The sequence below is a fragment of the Oppia nitens genome, unplaced genomic scaffold (genome assembly GCF_028296485.1).
Source record: "Oppia nitens isolate AA-2021 unplaced genomic scaffold, nextdenovo-longstitch-racon4-pilon3 scaffold11_pilon_pilon_pilon, whole genome shotgun sequence".
NCBI classification, from domain to species: domain Eukaryota; kingdom Metazoa; phylum Arthropoda; class Arachnida; order Sarcoptiformes; family Oppiidae; genus Oppia; species Oppia nitens.
In genome coordinates, this window is record NW_026533190.1 from 739,928 (window position 1) to 760,000 (window position 20,073).

The 20,073-nt window shown below is 32.2% G+C and overlaps 3 protein-coding genes across 4 annotated transcripts in view; all 3 read left to right on the forward strand.

The window, feature by feature from the left end:
- Window positions 1-563: 563 nt before the first annotated feature.
- LOC128953128 (uncharacterized) lies at window positions 564-1,366 on the forward strand. Its single transcript, XM_054298606.1, has 2 exons — window positions 564-1,133; window positions 1,202-1,366. Exons 1-2 carry the CDS (start codon window positions 564-566, stop codon window positions 1,364-1,366), a joined length of 735 nt encoding a protein of 244 aa, XP_054154581.1.
- An 8,672-nt stretch (window positions 1,367-10,038) lies between these two features.
- The window catches only part of LOC128952534 (uncharacterized), an 18,594-nt gene continuing 8,559 nt past the window's right edge, over window positions 10,039-20,073 (forward strand). The window contains exons 1-2 of one of the 2 annotated variants that reach the window (XM_054297953.1): window positions 10,039-12,180; window positions 12,280-12,682. In XM_054297953.1, the coding sequence (XP_054153928.1) occupies window positions 10,134-12,180; window positions 12,280-12,653 (2,421 nt within the window). In that variant the 5' untranslated portion in view covers window positions 10,039-10,133 and the 3' untranslated portion in view covers window positions 12,654-12,682. Of the gene's footprint in view, window positions 12,181-12,279; window positions 12,772-20,073 lie in introns of those variants that run through there. The other variant, XM_054297946.1, reaches the window with a different exon arrangement.
- Window positions 14,822-19,296, forward strand: LOC128952552 (protein krasavietz-like). The gene is made up of 5 exons (XM_054297964.1): window positions 14,822-15,146; window positions 15,758-16,359; window positions 17,494-17,950; window positions 18,052-18,174; window positions 19,004-19,296. The coding sequence occupies exons 1-5, from the start codon at window positions 15,083-15,085 to the stop codon at window positions 19,021-19,023; spliced, it is 1,266 nt and encodes a 421-aa protein (XP_054153939.1). The 5' UTR covers window positions 14,822-15,082; the 3' UTR covers window positions 19,024-19,296.

Here is a 20,073-nt window from a genome sequence, read left to right on the forward strand (position 1 = left end):
AAAGAGCTCTACCAATCAGCCAAAACTTGGGTGCCGTCGGCGCCAACTCCCAGTTCCCGTCCCAGTCATCGGCATCGTTGTCACCGAACGGCCCATCGCTAATCATATTTAGCGAACTACGGGAGGAGTACTCCATCAGCGATGACCAGTACATACCGTGCCGTTTCTATGTTGATCCGACATTGAATATCATTGCCGATAAGGTTGGTCTCTATCCGATGGGTTGGACGGATCGGGAACGTGATTCGGCTCTCATGAAAATGGTATTCAATGAGTCAACGGTTGATGAGTTTGACGAACGAACAGTTTGTTTCCCGATTAAAGACATACTGACTGCACCACTGATGGACAGTTCACTGGCCAGTATTGGCGGCGGTGATAATGGCCAACACAGCAGCCGTCGGCAGCGGCGGCGACGTACTATCAGTTTTGCTATTTTCATCCGTTCGGCGCCTATACTCGGTATCAGTTGTGCGGCCGATCGCCGCCGTTTCGTATCATAACCTATCGCCAGAGTAGTCGCCACAGTAATGACCGTAGTGTCCGTCCCCCCCCCCCGATCGATGCCAGTGCCCGGCGGCCTGACATCGACGCCCAGGGCTGCCACTGGCCCTGCCGTTGCGTTTGCGGCCAACTATGTCCAGCCGAGTGCACCGAATCTATCGAAACTCTATCCAAATCTAATCGATATTAGTCTGAATCAAACGATACCGAAATCGACAGCTGCTATGATGGACAACCTATCCGATCATTTGGACATCGATCTGAGCACTGGTAGTAGTAATAAGGAAAACAACCATCAGATCATCAGCGATGCGGATACGGCAGTCAAACTGCTCGAGTATCGGCTGGAGGCCAAAGACCGGCAGTTACGTGAACTCAATGACCGCTACGAACAACAAATTCGACTAAAATATACCGAATTGGAAACATTGACCGCACGGCTGACGATGACTGACCAACAGCTGGAGTCTATGGACTGTGAACTGCGACTGAAATACCGGACCGACCAGAATGTCGAGAAAATGCAATCAGATTTGTTGGAAACGATTCGTTTGGCCGAAGCTAAGAGCCGATCGCTGGATGAACTGGTGGCCAGTAGGGACCGGGAGGTCAATCAATTGCGTCAAAAGGTATATATAAGCTATGAATTTACAGATCAATTGATTGATTTCATTGTGTTTTTTTATGTCCTGAATAGTGTTCATCGCAGGAGAAGATCATCGACAATATGAAGCATAAGCTTAGGATCAGTAGGTCAGAGCTGGATCTATACGAAAGTCAGGCCATCGATAACTTTGGCTCAAGTGTACTGAACGAGCCGTACGGTTCACCCGATCAGGAGATCAGTCTACTGTCTCAGTGAGAGACAAACTACAAGAAGTACAGCAAGACTTTGTTAACGCCAAAGCTGTCAACGAAAGTCTTCGGCGAAAATTGCAATCAATGGACACCAGACGTGGACTAACCGAACGGGAACTGGAGGTCGTCAGGCAGTCAACCGATGATCTAAGGGAACGATTGGATCATATGATTGAAGAGAAGTTGGAGGAAAAGTCGACTACTGATGAAGATATGCGCCAATATATGGCTAAAGATTATCATAGGTCACCGATAGCTGGTCTACAGCAGCAGCAGCACCGGGAGGTCATCAATGGAGTCGATAGGAGACAGTTGTTTAACAATAACAACAGTACTACTACTACTACTACTGCCGGCAATATTATCACTATTAATGTCAACGAAATGATTGCCGATATGAAACAGTTGGCCATCGATAAGCTAATGCAGGCGCTGGCCTTTTGCAGCGATTTCAAGTCAATGGCCGATACGGTGGCCGCGGCAATGGACAGCCGCTACGAGGCGTTGGAACTGTTTTGTCGGTGCCGACAGTTTTTCGCATAATCCACTGTTGCACGTGTTTGGCACGTATTTGTCGTTTACGGTCAACGATGTCAAGTGTGTTGTCTATCGTATTGAATGACTGGACGGACCGACACTTAATTAATGATCAGTAATCAGTAATTAAACTAATAATTAATGTATTAATAATAATATTATATAATTATTTTTTTTTATATTTGTTTTCATTTATATTAATAATAATAATTTAAAACTAATTTTATAAAAAAATATTTTTTTTTTGTTTGTTATTTGGGATTATGTGTTCAAAAAATTTTTTTAATTATAATTTTTTAATCATTGATAAAAAAAACATTTTTTTATATTATAATATATCTATGACATAATGTATAATTCAATTATGAAAATTTTAATAATCAATAAAAATTAATTCATTATATATTTTTTAGGATTTAATTAATTAATTAGTTTTTTACTTATAACATTCAAACTTTTTAATTAATTTATAACTATTAATTAGTAATTTTTTTAATCTGTTAATTAGCAAACATTTGACATATAAACTTTGTAATAAAATTTTAATTAAATTATTTTACATAATAACATTTAATACAATTAAATCATACTAGAAATAATTTATAAAATAATTAAAATAACTTAATAATGTTTGATTGTTTTGAATGTTTACAGTTTGACATTTTAAATATATATTAAAATTTAATAATAATTTTTATAATTTTATAAATTAAATTAATTATTTACTAATATAATTGACCTTGAATAATATATTTAAGGCTTTTTTATATTTTATTTATCATCCCTAAATTTTTATATTATTTAAAAAACTAAAATATTAGAAAAAAATTAAAGTAATAAAATATATAATTAATTTTAATTAATTAAATAATTAGTTAATTAATTTTTTTATATATATAAATTACCTGTTTTATTGCAAAGTGTTTTTATTTATCGACTTATTTATACAACTAAATACAGTTTATGTAAAAAAAATAATTTTTCAATTAAATATATTTTTTTTAGATTATATATAAATATTATTTAATATTACGTTTGACTATAACTGTCCCAATCGGTAGTCGTATCGCAATTGCATCTGACTATACCTCCCGTATCTATACAACCCATTGAATGTGGTGTAACCCCCGGTGAACAATGTGTATCACCTGTTTTGCCATCCTATCAGTAATTTTTGAAAAAATATTTAAAAATATTTTAGTTAAGTTTAATTTATAAATTTACAATAAAAATTATATATATATATTAATTACTTTCATCAGTGTAGTTTTGCAATTATTTAATGAGCAACTATATAGTGTAATAGAAAATATAAATAAATAAATTATTTAGTTATAAATTAAATCAATTATTTTGTTTTTGGTTAAATTTGTGTATAACTGTCCCAATCGGTAGTGTTATCGCACATACATTTGACAACACCTCCACTATCATAACAACCCATTGAATGGGCCAATGATTTACAATAATCAGCGGCATATTTATCCTAAAATATTAATAATTAATTTTTTTTTAGTAATTTTTTATATTAAAATAATTATTTTTTAATTCATACCATAATTTTGCTATTATTACATGTTTTCAAATTGCATCTATTTTTGAATGAATGATAATAATAATAATTTTAATTAATTATTATGTATTAAATTATTTTATTATAAAAAATAAATAATATATCTTACAGTTCACTATCACTGATCCATTGATACCTGTCCTCACAAATACATTACATAATACCTGTTTCACTGCTACATCCCATTGAATGTTGAATATCCATACAATGTTGTGCACCTGTTTTGCCATCCTATATATAGAAAATATATAGAAAATAAATAAAATTTAAAAGTATCTAGTTAATTTTATTTTTAAATACATAAAAAATACTAATACATAAAATACCCTGACACTATTAAAATAATAGTATTGATTAATTAATTAACATTAAATAATCAAAATTTACATGTATATTATTATTAGATAAAAGTAAAATAAATAAATAATATTTTTTTAATATAAAAATTACTAAAACCTAAAATATTACATATCACTATAAATGTCACTTTTAAATAATTTTAGTAATTTTATTAATTAATTAACATTAAATAATCAAAATTTACATGTATATTATTATTAATAGATAAAAGTATAATAGAAAATAAATAGATAAATATTTTTTTTTAAATAAATATTTTTTTATTTAAAAAAAATTATTATTTAATTATTTTACTTTTATCTAATAATATAATAATATATAAAATAAATAAATATTTGATTTTTTTTAATAAAACAAAATTAATACATACTTTCATCTTATTTTTTAGACAATTTTGTCGATCACATCTAATTCAAAAAAAATATATTTATTTATATTTTAGTAGAAAATGTTTAAAATAAATAAATAATTTTTTTACTAAAATTTAATAATGTTTTTTATTTACATTTGTTTATCACTATCCCATCTAAACGGTGGCGAACATTGACACCGGACTACACCTCCCGTATCCACTAAACAACCGGTTGAATGGAGTGTTACACTAAACTTACAATGTTCAGTACCAGTTTTACCATCCTCAATTTTTTTAATTAAAAAAATTTTAGTTAAAAAATATACAAGTAATAATTAGTTATTTATCATGGTAAATTTATAAATACTAATTAATTAATTAATTATAATTACTTTCATCAATATTCTATCGCATAGTTTTTGTTTATCTTTACAACTATTGTTTTTTTAATAAAAAAATTAATTAATTAATTAAAAAATTAAAATATAATTATAATACGTAAGACTATGACTGTCCCAATCGGTAGTCGGGTCGCACTTGCATCGGACAACACCTCCCCGATCATCGCAACCGATACTATAGGGCGTAACAGTTGGTCTACAATAGTCGGTACCTGTTTTGTTATCCTTAAAAATAATTTATTTTTTTTAATTTATAATTTTAATCAAATTTTAATTTACTTAAACTAAATTAATTGCTTGAAAATTTAATATATATATATATATATACTGTATATATTTACATACTTTTATAATAGTTGTATCGCATTTATTATTAGTATAGAAACATATACATATAATTAAAATTGAAAAAAATAATATTTAAATTAAACTTTATATATATATATTATATATTTTTAGGTAACTAAACAAAAAACATATATTTCCTTATCCGAGTCCCATATATAATGATACAAACATTTGCATTTCAATGAACCGTTTGAATCGTCACAGCCTATAGAGTATTGGGTTATTTCAGGCTTACAATGATCATCACCTGTACGTCCATCCTATTAGAGATTAATTTTTTGTTTAGAAAAAAAATTTAATATAATTATTCAAATTATAAAAAAATATTATTAAAAATATTTATTTTTTAACATACTTTCATCCTATCAATACTGCAACTTATTTTATACATGCAACTGTTTTTTAGAAATAAATTAAAAATTTATCTAGTTAAATTTATAAACATATATTTTAATTTATTTATTTAGTATACCTTTCCTTATCTGTATTCCAGGTATAGGGAGACTCGCATTTGCACTTTAAAACACCAGTTGAATCGTCACAGCCTATAGAGTGTTGGGTAATATCAGGCCTACAATGTTGTTCACCTGTTTTGCCATCCTATTTGAAAAATTTAATTATAAAATATACAGTATATATATAATTAAAAATAAAAATATTGTTAAAATAATTACAACATTTTTTAAAAAAACTAATAATAATAATAAATATATATATTTTTTAAAAACATACTTTCATCAAGTTAGTTTTGCAACTAATTTTATAACCGTTACGTCAATCCTATTGATAAGTTTAATTAATTGATTAACAAAAAGTTATATATTTAGTAATATTTTTTTTAAATATTTAATTTATTAATTTTATTAGTTAAATATACAAACTTTCATTTTATCAGTTTTACAGTTTAATTTCATGCCAATTATTGATAAACATAATGCTATAGTAATATCTAGAAAATAATAATAATAATGTTATTAATTATTATAATAATATTAATTAAATATAAATATTTTTTTTTTAAATATTATATTGATGAATAAATTACTTACAAATTAAATTCATAATTTATTTATATAATTATTTAAATTTAAAACGATTATTAATATTAGAAAAATATTTGTTATATTTAAGCTATAAATCATGTTAATTAAATAATTTTTAGAAAATAATTTTTATTACATAAAATTAATGATTTATTAATAACAATATAGTTATACAGTATTTATATAAATTTTTTAAAAATGAAAAATACAGTATATTGTACAATTTTATGATATTATTTATATCATAATATAAAATTAGTTTTCAATAATTTATTAAAATAATTAAATAATTAAATAAATAAAAAAAATAGACTTACAATAGACTGTAAGTATTACTGTTTTAAATAGTTTTTTATAGTACTATATATATATATACTGTACTGTAGTATAGTATATGGTATTACTTTTAACAGTGAAAGCATTGAAAGCACACATCAATTAAAAGTAGTTTTTGTTAACCACTGATGGATACTAACTATTGATTTTTTTTATTCCTCCACTTCTTGAAGTATAAATCAAAACCCAATGATTATGACTACCTGTTCAACGACGACGACCACCACTACTGATGTTGAAGCCGATGCCGCGACAGACCATCGGCAGACAGACAACAACAGCGTACGTACCGTCCGGACGATTGGTCTGCAAATTGGTCCGCCGTTTCTCTGGCAGCGACCGAATCGTAAACAACTGGAAGACATACTCAACAATGTTGTTGTCAATCATCATAACAACAACAGCGACGACAACACTAGCCATCATCAGGTGTTCAAAAGTTTTTCGCCGCCGGTTGTCGTCCGATGTCCTTATCAGAACTGTGGCAAAAATTTTGTAGCCCAATCGGCACTCAGCGACCACATGGACGCCGATCATAAAGACCAACCCATACCCGAGCCGGTCAAGTCTAAAAAATTGACAAAAAATAAGCCGCGAAAAGCTGCGGCCACGATCACTGCAGCCGCCGCCGCTGCCAGTGGTACTCAGAGGCGACGTCGGCGAGTGTCTGCCTCTGGTTACCGCAAGTCATTACGATTGATGCTGAAAGAGGCGGCACCGGCCGGCAATGATAGTCACGAATCGCCAAATAAATTTAACCAACAATTTGTCAACGTTTTGAAGACTACACCACCGCCAAAGCCACCAACACTACTGATGCCGTCGACGCCTCCGAAGCCAAATGTCAGTGATATTGCGGCGCCGACTTCGACCACAATGCGGCCAAACTCTGTGATTATAGATCTAAATACTGTCGACGATATTACAAGTCCCGTACGGGAAACAACACCACCCGATGTTGTCGTCAACTTTAGCGCCGCCGCCGACGATACGATAGTTAATAATAATAATAATATTGCCGTCAAGCTGACCCACCAGTTTACAAATTGTTGCCGCATTGTCGATGATAATGGTCAGCAAATAGTTGGCGACCAATCGTCGGAACCGCCCAAAAATGTGGTTATTCGCGACAACAATGGCCACGAAATGTATTTTTTTACTGCTATAGTCGGCCAGAATGTGGCCAAATCGGTGGCAGCGGCGGCAGCAGCAGCTGGTGGTTGTAGTAGTGATGGTTCGGTTGCCGTTCCTACGGCTGCGGCGACAACAACGATGGTAAACAATCCGTTTGGCCAACAGTTTCTGAAATTTGTATCGGTTGTCAATGCGGCCTCAAAACCAGCTATGGCTAGTGTAACCACCGCTGATGATGATGACAACGACGACGATGATGATGATGGCCAGCGACCAGCGATCAGTACTGTAAAGAAAAAGAAATCTAAGTCATTATCGGTAGCCGAAGCGGTCATTAGTGGTCCTAAATACCACAGAAAGACCTATAGTAAACGTCGTTTTCGTTGCGATTACAATGGCTGCGACAAACAATATGTTCAATCAGGATCGCTTAGGTCTCATAAACTAAAACACCATGGTGATCAAAAAACAACAACAACAACAACAAGTGTCGCCAAACAACAACAACAACAACAACATAGAGTTGTGGGACATATCAGAGAGACCTATATTATCCGCGTAGATCCAGATACCGATTATTTGCAATTTAGAGAACCAGTCATCTGTCAGCGACCGAACCGTAAACAACTGGAAGACATACTCAACAATGTTGTCAATCATAACAACAACAGCGACGACAACACTAGCCATCATCAGGTGTCCAAAAGTTTTTCGACGCCACCGCCGGTTGTCGTCCGATGTCCTCATCTGAACTGTAACAACAGTTTTGTAGCCCAATCGGCACTCAGCGACCACATGGAAGCCGATCATAAAGACCAACCCATACCCGAGCCAATCAAGTCTGTCGAACCGGTTGTCAGACCGGTCGACGACGACACTATAACAACGGCTGTAGCAATGGCCAAATTTAAGCCGCCAATAAGTGCGGTCAAGTCCACTGCAGCCGCCGCTGCTGCTGCTCAAAGGGGACGACATCTATCCCGACTTTGGGCTACTGATAATCGCAAGTCATTAGCGTCGTTACCATTGTTGCCGAAAGAGGCGGCGAAGATTCCGTCGCTGATAAACAATCTGTTTGCCCAACAGTTTCTCAAGTTTGATAGCCGTGTAGCTGTCAATCAGGTGGCGTCCAAGTGTTTTCCGCAGCTGCAGGTTGACGTCCGAACCAGAACTGTGGCAATAGTTTTGTAGCCCAATCGGCACTCAGCGACCACATGGGCGCCGATCATAAAGATCAACCGATACCGGAGGAGCCGATGATCAAGTCTGAACTGGTTGTCGACAACGGCGGCGACTACAATGACTACGACGACACTATAATGGCGGTTATAACGGAATTAGTAACAACAGTTGCCAATATTGTGCCGCCAATCGCAGCGGTCACGTCCACTGTAGACGCCTCCGCTGCTGGCAGTGGTGGTACTCAGAGGCGACGACGGCCGCCAACATTACTACCGTATAAAAATCGGGTCAAATGTGATACGAATGGCTGCGAAATCTACTTTTCAAACGTATTTAATATGCAACGACACAGACGTCTCAAACACGGCCTGATTGCACGGGTTCACGCCCAAAATGTGGCCAAATCGGTGGCAGCGGCGGCAGCTGTAGCTGGTGGTGGTGATGGTTCGGTTACCGTTCCTGCAGCGGCGGCGACAAAAACAACAACAAAGCCGATCAAACAGTTCAGATGCGATCATATTTTCTGTAGTCGTAAAACATTTTCATCGATTGATACATTGCGTCGGCACATAAAGACAAAACATTGGGCATCGGATTCAACCGCTGCCGCCGCCGCCACTGGTCATCGCAAGCCATTAGAGTCATCACTATCGTTGCCGAAACCGATGGCGCCGGCCGGCAATCATAATCTCCAATATTGCTACCGATACTAATGCTACTATTAGTACTACTACTAATAATAATAATATCATCTATTTTTTTGCTAATTAATTAATTTTTATATTATTACTAAACAATTAACTAATTATTACTGTAGTTTATTTTATTATTATTTTTTTTAATTAATTTATTATTTTTAAAAATTTTAATATAATTTAATTTAATTTTTAATTTGATTTTTTACATTTTTAATATAATTATAAATTAATTGATCAATTGTTTTTTACATTATTTTATTTAATACATTAATTAGTAATTTTAATAATAATAATAATATATACAGTATATTAATTTTTTAAATCAAATTTAAGGATTACTTTTAGTTTAATTTACTTTTAACTTTTAAGATAATTATAATAATAATTTAATTTAATTTAATTTTACAGTCAAATTAATTATTTTATTTAATCAAATTATTTTATTTAATCAAATTATTTTATTTAATCAAATTATTTTATTTAATCAAATTAATTATTTTATTTAATCAATTTATTATATAAGTTATTAATAAAATTTAAAAAATTGTTTGTTTGTTTAAAATAAAAATTAATTAATTAAAAAAATTATTGTAATGTATTTTATTGAACGAAATTTATGTGCAATTGTTTTGCTTATTATTATTATTACAGTATTTTTTACATTACATTACGTTATAAATTCAAAACACATTAGAAATACATTTATAAAAAATTAAATAAATTTTAAAAAAACTATTTGAAAGACAAATGTCTTCAGTTTTTGTTTGGTTTATTCCTCCACTTCTTGAAGTATAAAATCAGAATCCAATGATTATGACTACCAGTTCAACGACGACGACTAATGGTGTTGAAGCCGATGCCGCGACAACAGGCCGTCGGCAGCAGACAGACAACAACAACATTAACGGCGGCGTACGTACCGTCAGGTCGATTGGTCTGCAAATTGGTCCGCCGTTTCTCTGGCAGCGACCGAATCGTAAACAACTGGAAGACATACTCAACAATGTTGTTGTCAATCATCATAACAACAACAACAACAGCGACGACAACACTAGCCATCATCAGGTGTTCAAAAAATTTTCGCCGCCGCCGGTTGTCGTCCGATGTCCTCATCTGAACTGTGGCTACAGTTTTGTTGCCCAATCGGCACTCAGTGACCACATGGACGCCGATCATAAAGACCAACCGATACCGGAGGAGCCGATGATCAAGTCTGAACCGGTTGTCGACGACGGCGACTACGGCCACTACGACGATACTATAACAGCGGTTATAACGAAAAAAKTGACCAAAATTAAGCCGWCAATCGCAGCGGTCACGTCCACTGCAGCCGCCGCTACCAGTGRTACTCAGAGGCGACGACGGCCACCGCCACTACTGCCGCACGAAAAACGGGTCAAATGTGATAGCAATGGCTGCGAAATGTACTTTTCAAACGTATTTAATATGCAACGACACAGTCGTCTCAAACACGGCCTGATTGCACGGGTTCACGACCAGAATGTGGCCAAATCGGTGGCAGCGGCTGCGGCAGCAGCTGGTGGTAGTGGTAGTGGTGATGGTTCGGTGGCCGTTTCTGCGGCGACTACAACAATGGTTAACAATCCGTTTGCCCAACAGTTTCTGAAGTTTGTATCGGTTGTCAATGCGGCCTCAAAACCAGCTATGGCTAGTGTAACCACCGCTGATGATGATGACAACGATGATGATGATGATGGCCAGCGACCAGCGATTAATACTGTAAAGAAAAAGAAATCTAAGTCATTATCGGTAGCCGAAGCGGTCATTAGTGGTCCGTTAGCGGCAGCTGAGACGATAACAWCRAAGCCGATCAAACAGTTCAGATGCGATCATATTTTCTGTAGTCGTAAAACATTTTCATCGATTGATACATTGCGTCGGCACATAAAGACAAAACATTGGGCATCGGATTCAACCGCCTCAGCCGCCGCCGCCACTGGTCATCGCGTCAAGTCATTAGCGTCATTACCATTGTTGCCGAAAGCGGYGTCGACGGCTCCGCCGCCGCCGGCCGGCAATCATAGTCACGAATCGCCAAATAAATTTAGCCAACAATTTGTCAACTTTTTGAAGACTACACCGCCGCCAAAGCCACCAACACTACTGATGCCGTCGACGACGACGCCTCCGAAGCCAAATGTCAGTGATATTGCGGCGCCGACTTCGAYCACAATGCGGCCAAACTCTGTGATTATAGATCTAAATACTGTCGACGATATTACAAGTCCCGTACGGGAAACAACATTATCCGGTTTTGTGGTYAACTCTAGCGCCGCCRACGATACGTTAGTTGATAATAACAATATTGCCGTCAATGACGACGACAACGACGACGATAACTATTCAATGGTTACGCCAAGAAAGTCCAAAAGAAAACGTAAGGCCATTAATCAGTGGCCGCAGTGGTCGCCCGATAAGGACGATACCGACGAAACCAAGTCGTCAACAACAACATCAACACCGGAGAAGCCGTCATTCAAATGCGATTACAATGGTTGCGAAAACAGCTATTGTGACGCTCGCGGCTTAAAGCGACATAAGCTCAGCAAACACGAACAAACGTCTATTGATAAGTCTATTGATGATAATAATCAGTGGCCAGAATATCGGTCACCACCCGATAAGTATACCGATGACAATGATGATGACCAGCCGGAAAAGCCATACAAATGTGATTACGATGGCTGCGAATTACGTTATGTTAAGTCGTATAGCCTTTTGCGCCATAAGCGCGAAAAACACCAAAAACAACAACAACTCACGACCATATCTGGCCAGACACCCGCCGCCGTAGCCGCCACCACAACCAATGCAGTAGTAGACGGAAGCGATGGTATGATATTTTTTAAATAGTATATAATATTGGATATATATATATATATATATTTAAAACCAATTGTTTTATTGTTTGTTTTTTTTGTTGAACTTATAGTTACCGCAAACGGTTCGGTTGTTGGCCACCAACAGGACATCAAACTAGATATTAAACCTGACATCAAACCGGACATCAAACCGGACATAACGAAACTGATGCCTACGTTTGTTGCGGCGGCGGTGACGCCGGCAGTGTTTGCGCCCAACGCACTGGCAGTAAGTCGTCGATTGTCCAGTGGATGCGGCAATCAGTTGACGGCAGCCGCRGCCGCCGCCAAACCGAAGTTCAAATGTATATATCCAGGCTGTGATCGTACATTCACTATAGAAAAACTCTATGAAAAGCATCGGCAAGTGATACACAAAGAAGCRGCCAATAGTAGTAGTACTGGTGGTGGTAGTGGTCAGCCACCGATATCGGGTGGTCATTGATATATGACTCGATTGACATATTTTAGTTATGATTGTTTGTTGCGGGAGTGTTGACCTCATAAATACTGATTACTGAAAAACTACTTATATTTATTTAATCAATTAATTAATTAATTAATTAATCAATCAATAAACCAGTTAATAAATAATTGATTACAATTAATTAATGTTAATTACTTTATAATAATACTAATAATTTTAATACCGGTAATTGATAATTACGGCTATAATTTGATGATAATTTTATTTTATTTTGTTTATGAGTATATAAAATAATTTTTTTAATTAATTAATTTTTCTGTTTGTTTATATATAAATTTGAATTAATTTTTTTTTTTAAATATATAAATTGTTTATTTAGTTAATTATATTTTTTTTTATTGTAAAAACATTTTAGTTTATTATTATTATTATAATTATTAGTTATCAAATGATTTATGATTTATATAATTACCGTAAGTAACCGGTAATTGTTTTTTGTGTGTTTAATGTTTTGACCAATCGGTTTTGATTACCGTAATCAACATTTTTTTATAATTATATCATATGATTGAAATTTAATTACCGTAAAATGATTTTTGATTTTTTTTTTAAATAATTTTTATCAAAAAAATAAAAGTTTTTTTTTTAGTTTTGTTTCTAACTATCATATATTTGTCGCTTAATATATACTTTAAAAAAATAATTTCTTTTAATTTAATGATTAACCAGTAATTGTTTTTTTGTTTATTAAAGTAATTTAATTATAATATATTTAAATTATTATATTAATAATAATATATTAAATAATTTACGAAAACAAAACAAAAATTAACAAGTTAACTTAAAACTAGTTAATTAATTTAAAAAATGTTAATAATATTTTAGATATAAACAAATTTTTTTTAATTAAAAAAAACTACAAAATTAACTTGGATAAAAAACTATATTTTTTTTAAAAATAAAATTACTCATATATAAATTTAATTACTATTTTATTTATATATTGTAGATTTATTTTGGGGAGCATATTTAAAAATATATATATATATATATTTAATACTTTATAAATAATACTTTATAAAAAACTAATAATATATAAATTACTTTAAAAAAAAGTTAAATTTTTTTTTTAATATTTTATTTTTTTTTAAAACAAACAAATATTAGCTAGGTGGTACTAATATTTAAATTTAAAAAAAAAATCCAAATAATAATAATAAATTTAATGTACGTAACACTATTTGTGAACAGTACCATTTTTTTTTGTAGGCAAAGTTCAATGTTAGCATTGATGACGTGACACCCATTACATACACATACAGTACATACAGTGTGTGTGTGTGTTTGCATAACACTAAAGCAATGGCCAAACAAAACAATAATATATGTATCAATATGTGCTAAACCAATACAATAGGCAGACGCACCATAAATACGTATATATATACAGTATATATATATATATATATATATATATATCATAGATTACACTTATGTATCACTTATATACAATACATACAACATATAACACTTAGTGTATATATATATATAAGTATAATACGAACCAGGGTTTTAAAAAATGGCAGGCATAAACTATAGATGCCCAAAATTCTAGGGCATTTATGGCATCTATTTGAGGAGGAAGGGGGGGCATTGCCAGTGCAGGTATTTATTTTCTTTTAAAAAATTGTCCCGTGATAATAACTATGCCGTGTAAAAAGCACCCGCCCCACCCACCCACCCACCCCACCCCACCCGTAAGCATTAGACGCTATAATATTGCGCGCATATACACGGCTTATGAGCTACCGAAAACTCGGGCCCTTTTTATGTATATTACATATGTTTTTTGTGTAACTATATCTCTATTAAATAATTATATAATTACATAAATGATGTCGTCGCATTTTTTTAAACAACACATGATAATATGGTATCTTTTATAATTACCAAATGTAGCACAAAAAACATAAGTAACATAAATAAAAAAAAAGTACCGAGTTTGTTCTGAAAATGTTTAGTGTATATATATATATATATATATATAGTATATTACTGTACTGTTATATTTAAATTATTAAGCGGCGGCCATATTATTGTTTTGGTTTAGCACTAACTGAGATATACTGAAAAAAAATTTTTTTTTATATATATATATATATATACAGTATATTTAACGCACATTTATAGTTAGTATTGTACTGTACTTTACACACACACACTATACATACATACATACAGTACACTAACTATACGTTTCAGTCAATTAATACACTATAATCTATAACTAATACTATTAGTGATACTCCAGTTGTTGTGGACATCAGTGGTCGTCGAGAAGATTAAGAATAAGAAGAAGAAGAACTAATAGTAGTAGTGGTCGTCGTCGTTGTGTTGTCGTCATCATCAGTGAAGAATCAGTGAAGAATCAGTAGAGACGGTTGTATATGAATCAAAAGGCATCGGAGCGGCCAACACTTCAGGGTCAACGTATTAAGGCCAGAAAAAGAGGTATGATATCTACCGCCGATGATGATGGCCACCACCACCACCACCACATCCATGTGCTGCTCGCCCGCCAGCCCCTCCCCCCACTCATTAGATGTCTATCCTCTCTGTCTCCCCCCCCCCCCCGACATAGCACACACACACACACACACGGTTTGATTATATCTCTCGATATCTATTGAGCTGATCCAACCAACCAACCACGCCCACCCCCCCCCCCCCCCCCATAATAACCTATCTATCACTGTGTGTGTGTGTTTGTATGAACATATACACACACACACACACGCGGTCCACGCCATCACCTTTTTTGTTGTTGTTGTTGTTAAGGTTGTAAAGCGCGCATACCATAGCCATTATGGTATCAAATAGTTATTATCAATCAATTAGATCCCCCCCACCACCACCACCACCATTAGACACCCACCCACTAGTTGTTTATTGAGGCCATTGACGGCGGCTTCTCCTATCACACACWCACACACACTGTAGCGCGAAAGCGTGTCAATCACTTGGATGTCCTAATTTTTTTTTAAATGTTTTTTGTTGTGTCTAATTGTCTAATCATTTTTTTTTTTTTTAATATCTTCTAATCAATCAATTGGTTAAATCAGATGAAAAAGAGAAGTTCGACGCGAAAGGCTTTCGTGACTCAATCTTTATCGGCATCAACGAGTCCAGCGGCGATCTCGACCAGTTGTCCAAATTTCTAGACATATCCGGCAACAAACTAGACTATCGTCTATACGGTGAAGCCTTGTTCGACATTTTGATTGCTGGCGGACTGCTAGCACCGGGCGGTTCCATAATCGAAGATCCACCGGATAATTGTCGTACGGAAACATCGGTATTCGGTTCGCCGGCCGGCGATGACGAAGCTGTCCGAGCCTATGCACAAGTGGTAACCAAACTGGTTCGCCGWTACAAGTATTTGGAAAAAACATTGGAAGAAACCTTGAAAAAGATTGTCGTATTTCTCAAGGCATTTACCGCCGATGATCGGGAAAAATTGGCCAAATTTTGCGCCTTTTTACTCGCTTCGGGCCAAACGAATTTGTCCACAAGTATATTGTCGGCTGCATTACAGGATCATCTCGTTAAGGAAGGTATTGCATCGGAATTTCTGATAACTGTCCTCAAGTACTGGCACTCGGATAAGGACGCGACACAAGTGTGGAACGCCCTCCGAAAATCGGGACTCGATTCGAAACTATTGGTCAGTAATTTAGTTTTTTGTTTACCGATTAATTGGTTATCTCTATCTCTCTATTACCCGAAATGTTTGTCCCGATACCGATATGATTAGTATTATTATTATTATTACCGATAAATATATATAGTGTAGGAGTTATAGATGGGCTCCCAATTGTTTGACAATTATTTTTGTTGTTTTATTTAATTGAATTTGTTTTTTGATGTTTGTTTGAAAAACTTATTGTTTGTTTGTTGTGTTTATTAGTTTTTTTTTAAAATTATAATTTATTAGTCACTTGCGTGTGTTGTTTATATATGTGTGATATTTAGTTAGTTTTTTTTGTTGTTGAAAAAAATATTGTTTTTTTCTAATTAGTTTATCTGAATTAACATATTTATATTAAAAAAAATGTAATTTCAATGTTAAAAATCGTATGATTTTTTATATGTGTGTTTTATTGCTGTTTTTGTTGTTGTCTTCATATATATAACATTGAAATACATTTTATATTAATAATAATTATTATTATTATGATTAGGAGGTGTACTATATAAACATGTTGTTGTGTTACACATATTTTTTATAGATAAAAAAATACTGCAATTTTGTTGTTAGTTTTTTAAATATGTCAACAAAAATATGATGATTTTATTATGTAAATTATGATAATATATATATATATATATTTATCATATGATTTATTCATAATAAATGGATCGATAGGTCTGATTTTTATTTGATATATTTAAATAACGACAACAAAAACAATGATTTTTTAGGCTAAATGTGTGTAACACTACCTAATTGGGGGGGTATATATTAGGTAATTAAGTAGCTATGTTTAGGTTTATTATTATTTTTTCAGTGTCAAAATCAATAGATAATAATAATAATAATTAATAGATTATTTAATCAATCAGTTAYTATTTATTATATTTCATATGAAATGCTAAATTAGCGTTAAATTTATTATTATTACTGTATTATATATTACTTATCGGTGACTCACCTATAGATATATATATAGACATTAATAAAAACGTTTAGTTAACATATTTATTATTATTTAAAGTACAGTATTATTGTTGATATGATTTATTTATAATCAATAAAAAAAATATTAATTAATTGTTTTTTTACCCCCAAATCAAACAGGACTTCTATCCGAGCTCTAAGCGCACTCACGAGACACTATCGGAAGCGTTTATAGCCTCTGGACTGAACCAATTGGTCGACTATCATAAGGCCCAGTTGGGTACATCAGTTAAACGTGAACTACAGKTCAAGGTATCTGAACTGATTCGGGAAAGTGCTTCCGTTAAAGAACTTATAGCCGTTGTCAAGGAATCGGTAGCCAAATTTTTGATACCCGAATCCGAAGTAGCCGTTTTGCTATGGAATACATTGATGGCAGCGGTGGAGTGGAACAAAAAAGAGGAACTGGTGGCCGACCAGGCCCTGAAACATCTGCGCCAATACAATGGCCTGTTGGGTGAATTTGCAAAGACACCGAAATCGGAACTGGCTTTGATTGTCCGCATCCAAGAGTTTTGCTACGAGAATATGAATTTTCTAAAAGTTTTCCAAAAGATTGTCGTCCTTTTATATAAAAGTTTGTTTTGTTTGTTTTATTTGTTTTTTTGTTTGTTTTGATTGGTTTATCAATTGATTTAATTGATTGTTGTCTTTGTTTGACATCACCTAAACTAACAGCTGACGTAATAAGCGAAGACGTTATCGTCAATTGGTTCAAAAAGGATCACTCGTCCAAAGGCAAGAGTGTATTCCTCGAACAGATGAAAAAGTTTGTCGAATGGCTACAGAATGCTGAAGAAGGTAAACGAAAAAATCAATCAATTGATTGATTGATTGATTGATAGATAATAACAATTGATTTGTTTTTTAATTGTTTCAATGATTTAGTTGAGTAATACATTGTGTGTCTGTATATATATATATATGATGTGATTTTCAATTTTGTTTTTTTTATTATAATTTTTTTTGGTTTCATTTGCACKATATATGTGTCCATATTTTCTTTTCATTTAGTTAAGGGTATGGTATATAAAAAAAAGTACAGATATAATGGGATAGCACTTGTAGACTGTGGTGTGGTTAGAGGGGGGTCATTGACTTGAATGATTGAAATATTAGGTACCGGTTTAAATGCTGCATACCTTTACAGTAGTACATACCAAACCATATAATTATTTTTTAAGCCTTTTTTTTGTTGCTCACAATCAGACAGTTTGTGTCAGTTATTACCTGTTTTTTTTCTCTCTCTTTCTTTCCCCCCACTATTGTTGAGTACATAAGTATTTAATATATATATTTTTTTATATYTATAATATAGCAATTATTTTCAATATCTCTATTGATATATCATAMMTATATGACTGTGTGTTTTGACTGCGTGTATGTCTATATACCGGTAGATATATATATAGATATGTCTTATGATGTATTACTTGACTAAAAATAATAATAATAAAAAACATTTCATATAAATGTATAATTTTATTGCTGATAATGACTTATCAGATATCAATATTTGTATTACATATTAAGTTTTTTTTTAATAATTATTTATATTTAAATGTTAATAGACTTTTAAATACTAATTTTTTGTTATCTTTTTTTTATTTAATTTAATTATTATTATCAGAGTCTGAAAAYTCGGATTAAATGTATTGTTTAGGAAACAAGCAAACAATACAATCAAACAAACATAACATTTTAAATGGCAATTAATTGAAAGAAACAAAAAAACATCCATCGATTAACATTTACATCTATAACTACTATCACTACTACTACTACAACAACTACTACACTACTAATTGTGTAATAACAACAACTGATTGTTTTTTTTTTGAGAAAAAAATWTTTTTTTTTTAATGATAATTATTGATATTATTACTATTACTATATTATACTGATTATTATATAATGGATTTTATTACTGATTATAAATATATATAATTAGATATATGGTATATATATATATATATATATCTATCAAATTTTGACAGACAGACAAACAAACAGAAAAAAAAACAAAATCATCATTCAATCAATCAATTAATTAATACATAAATTATAGAAAAACATACAAACATTAAAACAAAATCAATATATTTGCGTTATTTTAGACAAAATTTTATTATAATAATAATAATTACAATTATATAATACAAACAAACATTTATTTAAAAGGATAAACAAACAAAAAACACATTTTACATATGTATCCCATTTTTTTTCTCTACTCTATTATATCCTTAAGTTTTTTTTTGTGGTAAAAACAACAATATATTMATTGGTTTTTGTTGTTGTTGTTGTTGTGAGAAACAAATTATTTTTTTATAATAAACTATATAATTGATAAAAAAAAATTTTAGAGAGATTATTATTATTATTATATATACAATATTATTATTATTATTATTATCTACTGTCAAATCATTACTTATATACAATACACACACACACACACATAAAAAATACATTTATATAAAACAGTATATACTGTATATGTTTAATGTTAACAACAACAACAACCAACCAACAAAAATTGATATATTATTTGTTTTTAATATTATTATTATTATTTCAATCATTAATTAATTAATTGAAAATAGAAATTAGATATGTGAAAAAAATTTATTATCATAATTAATATTACAATTATTACAACAACAAAAATAATTATTATTATTATTATTTTCCAAATGA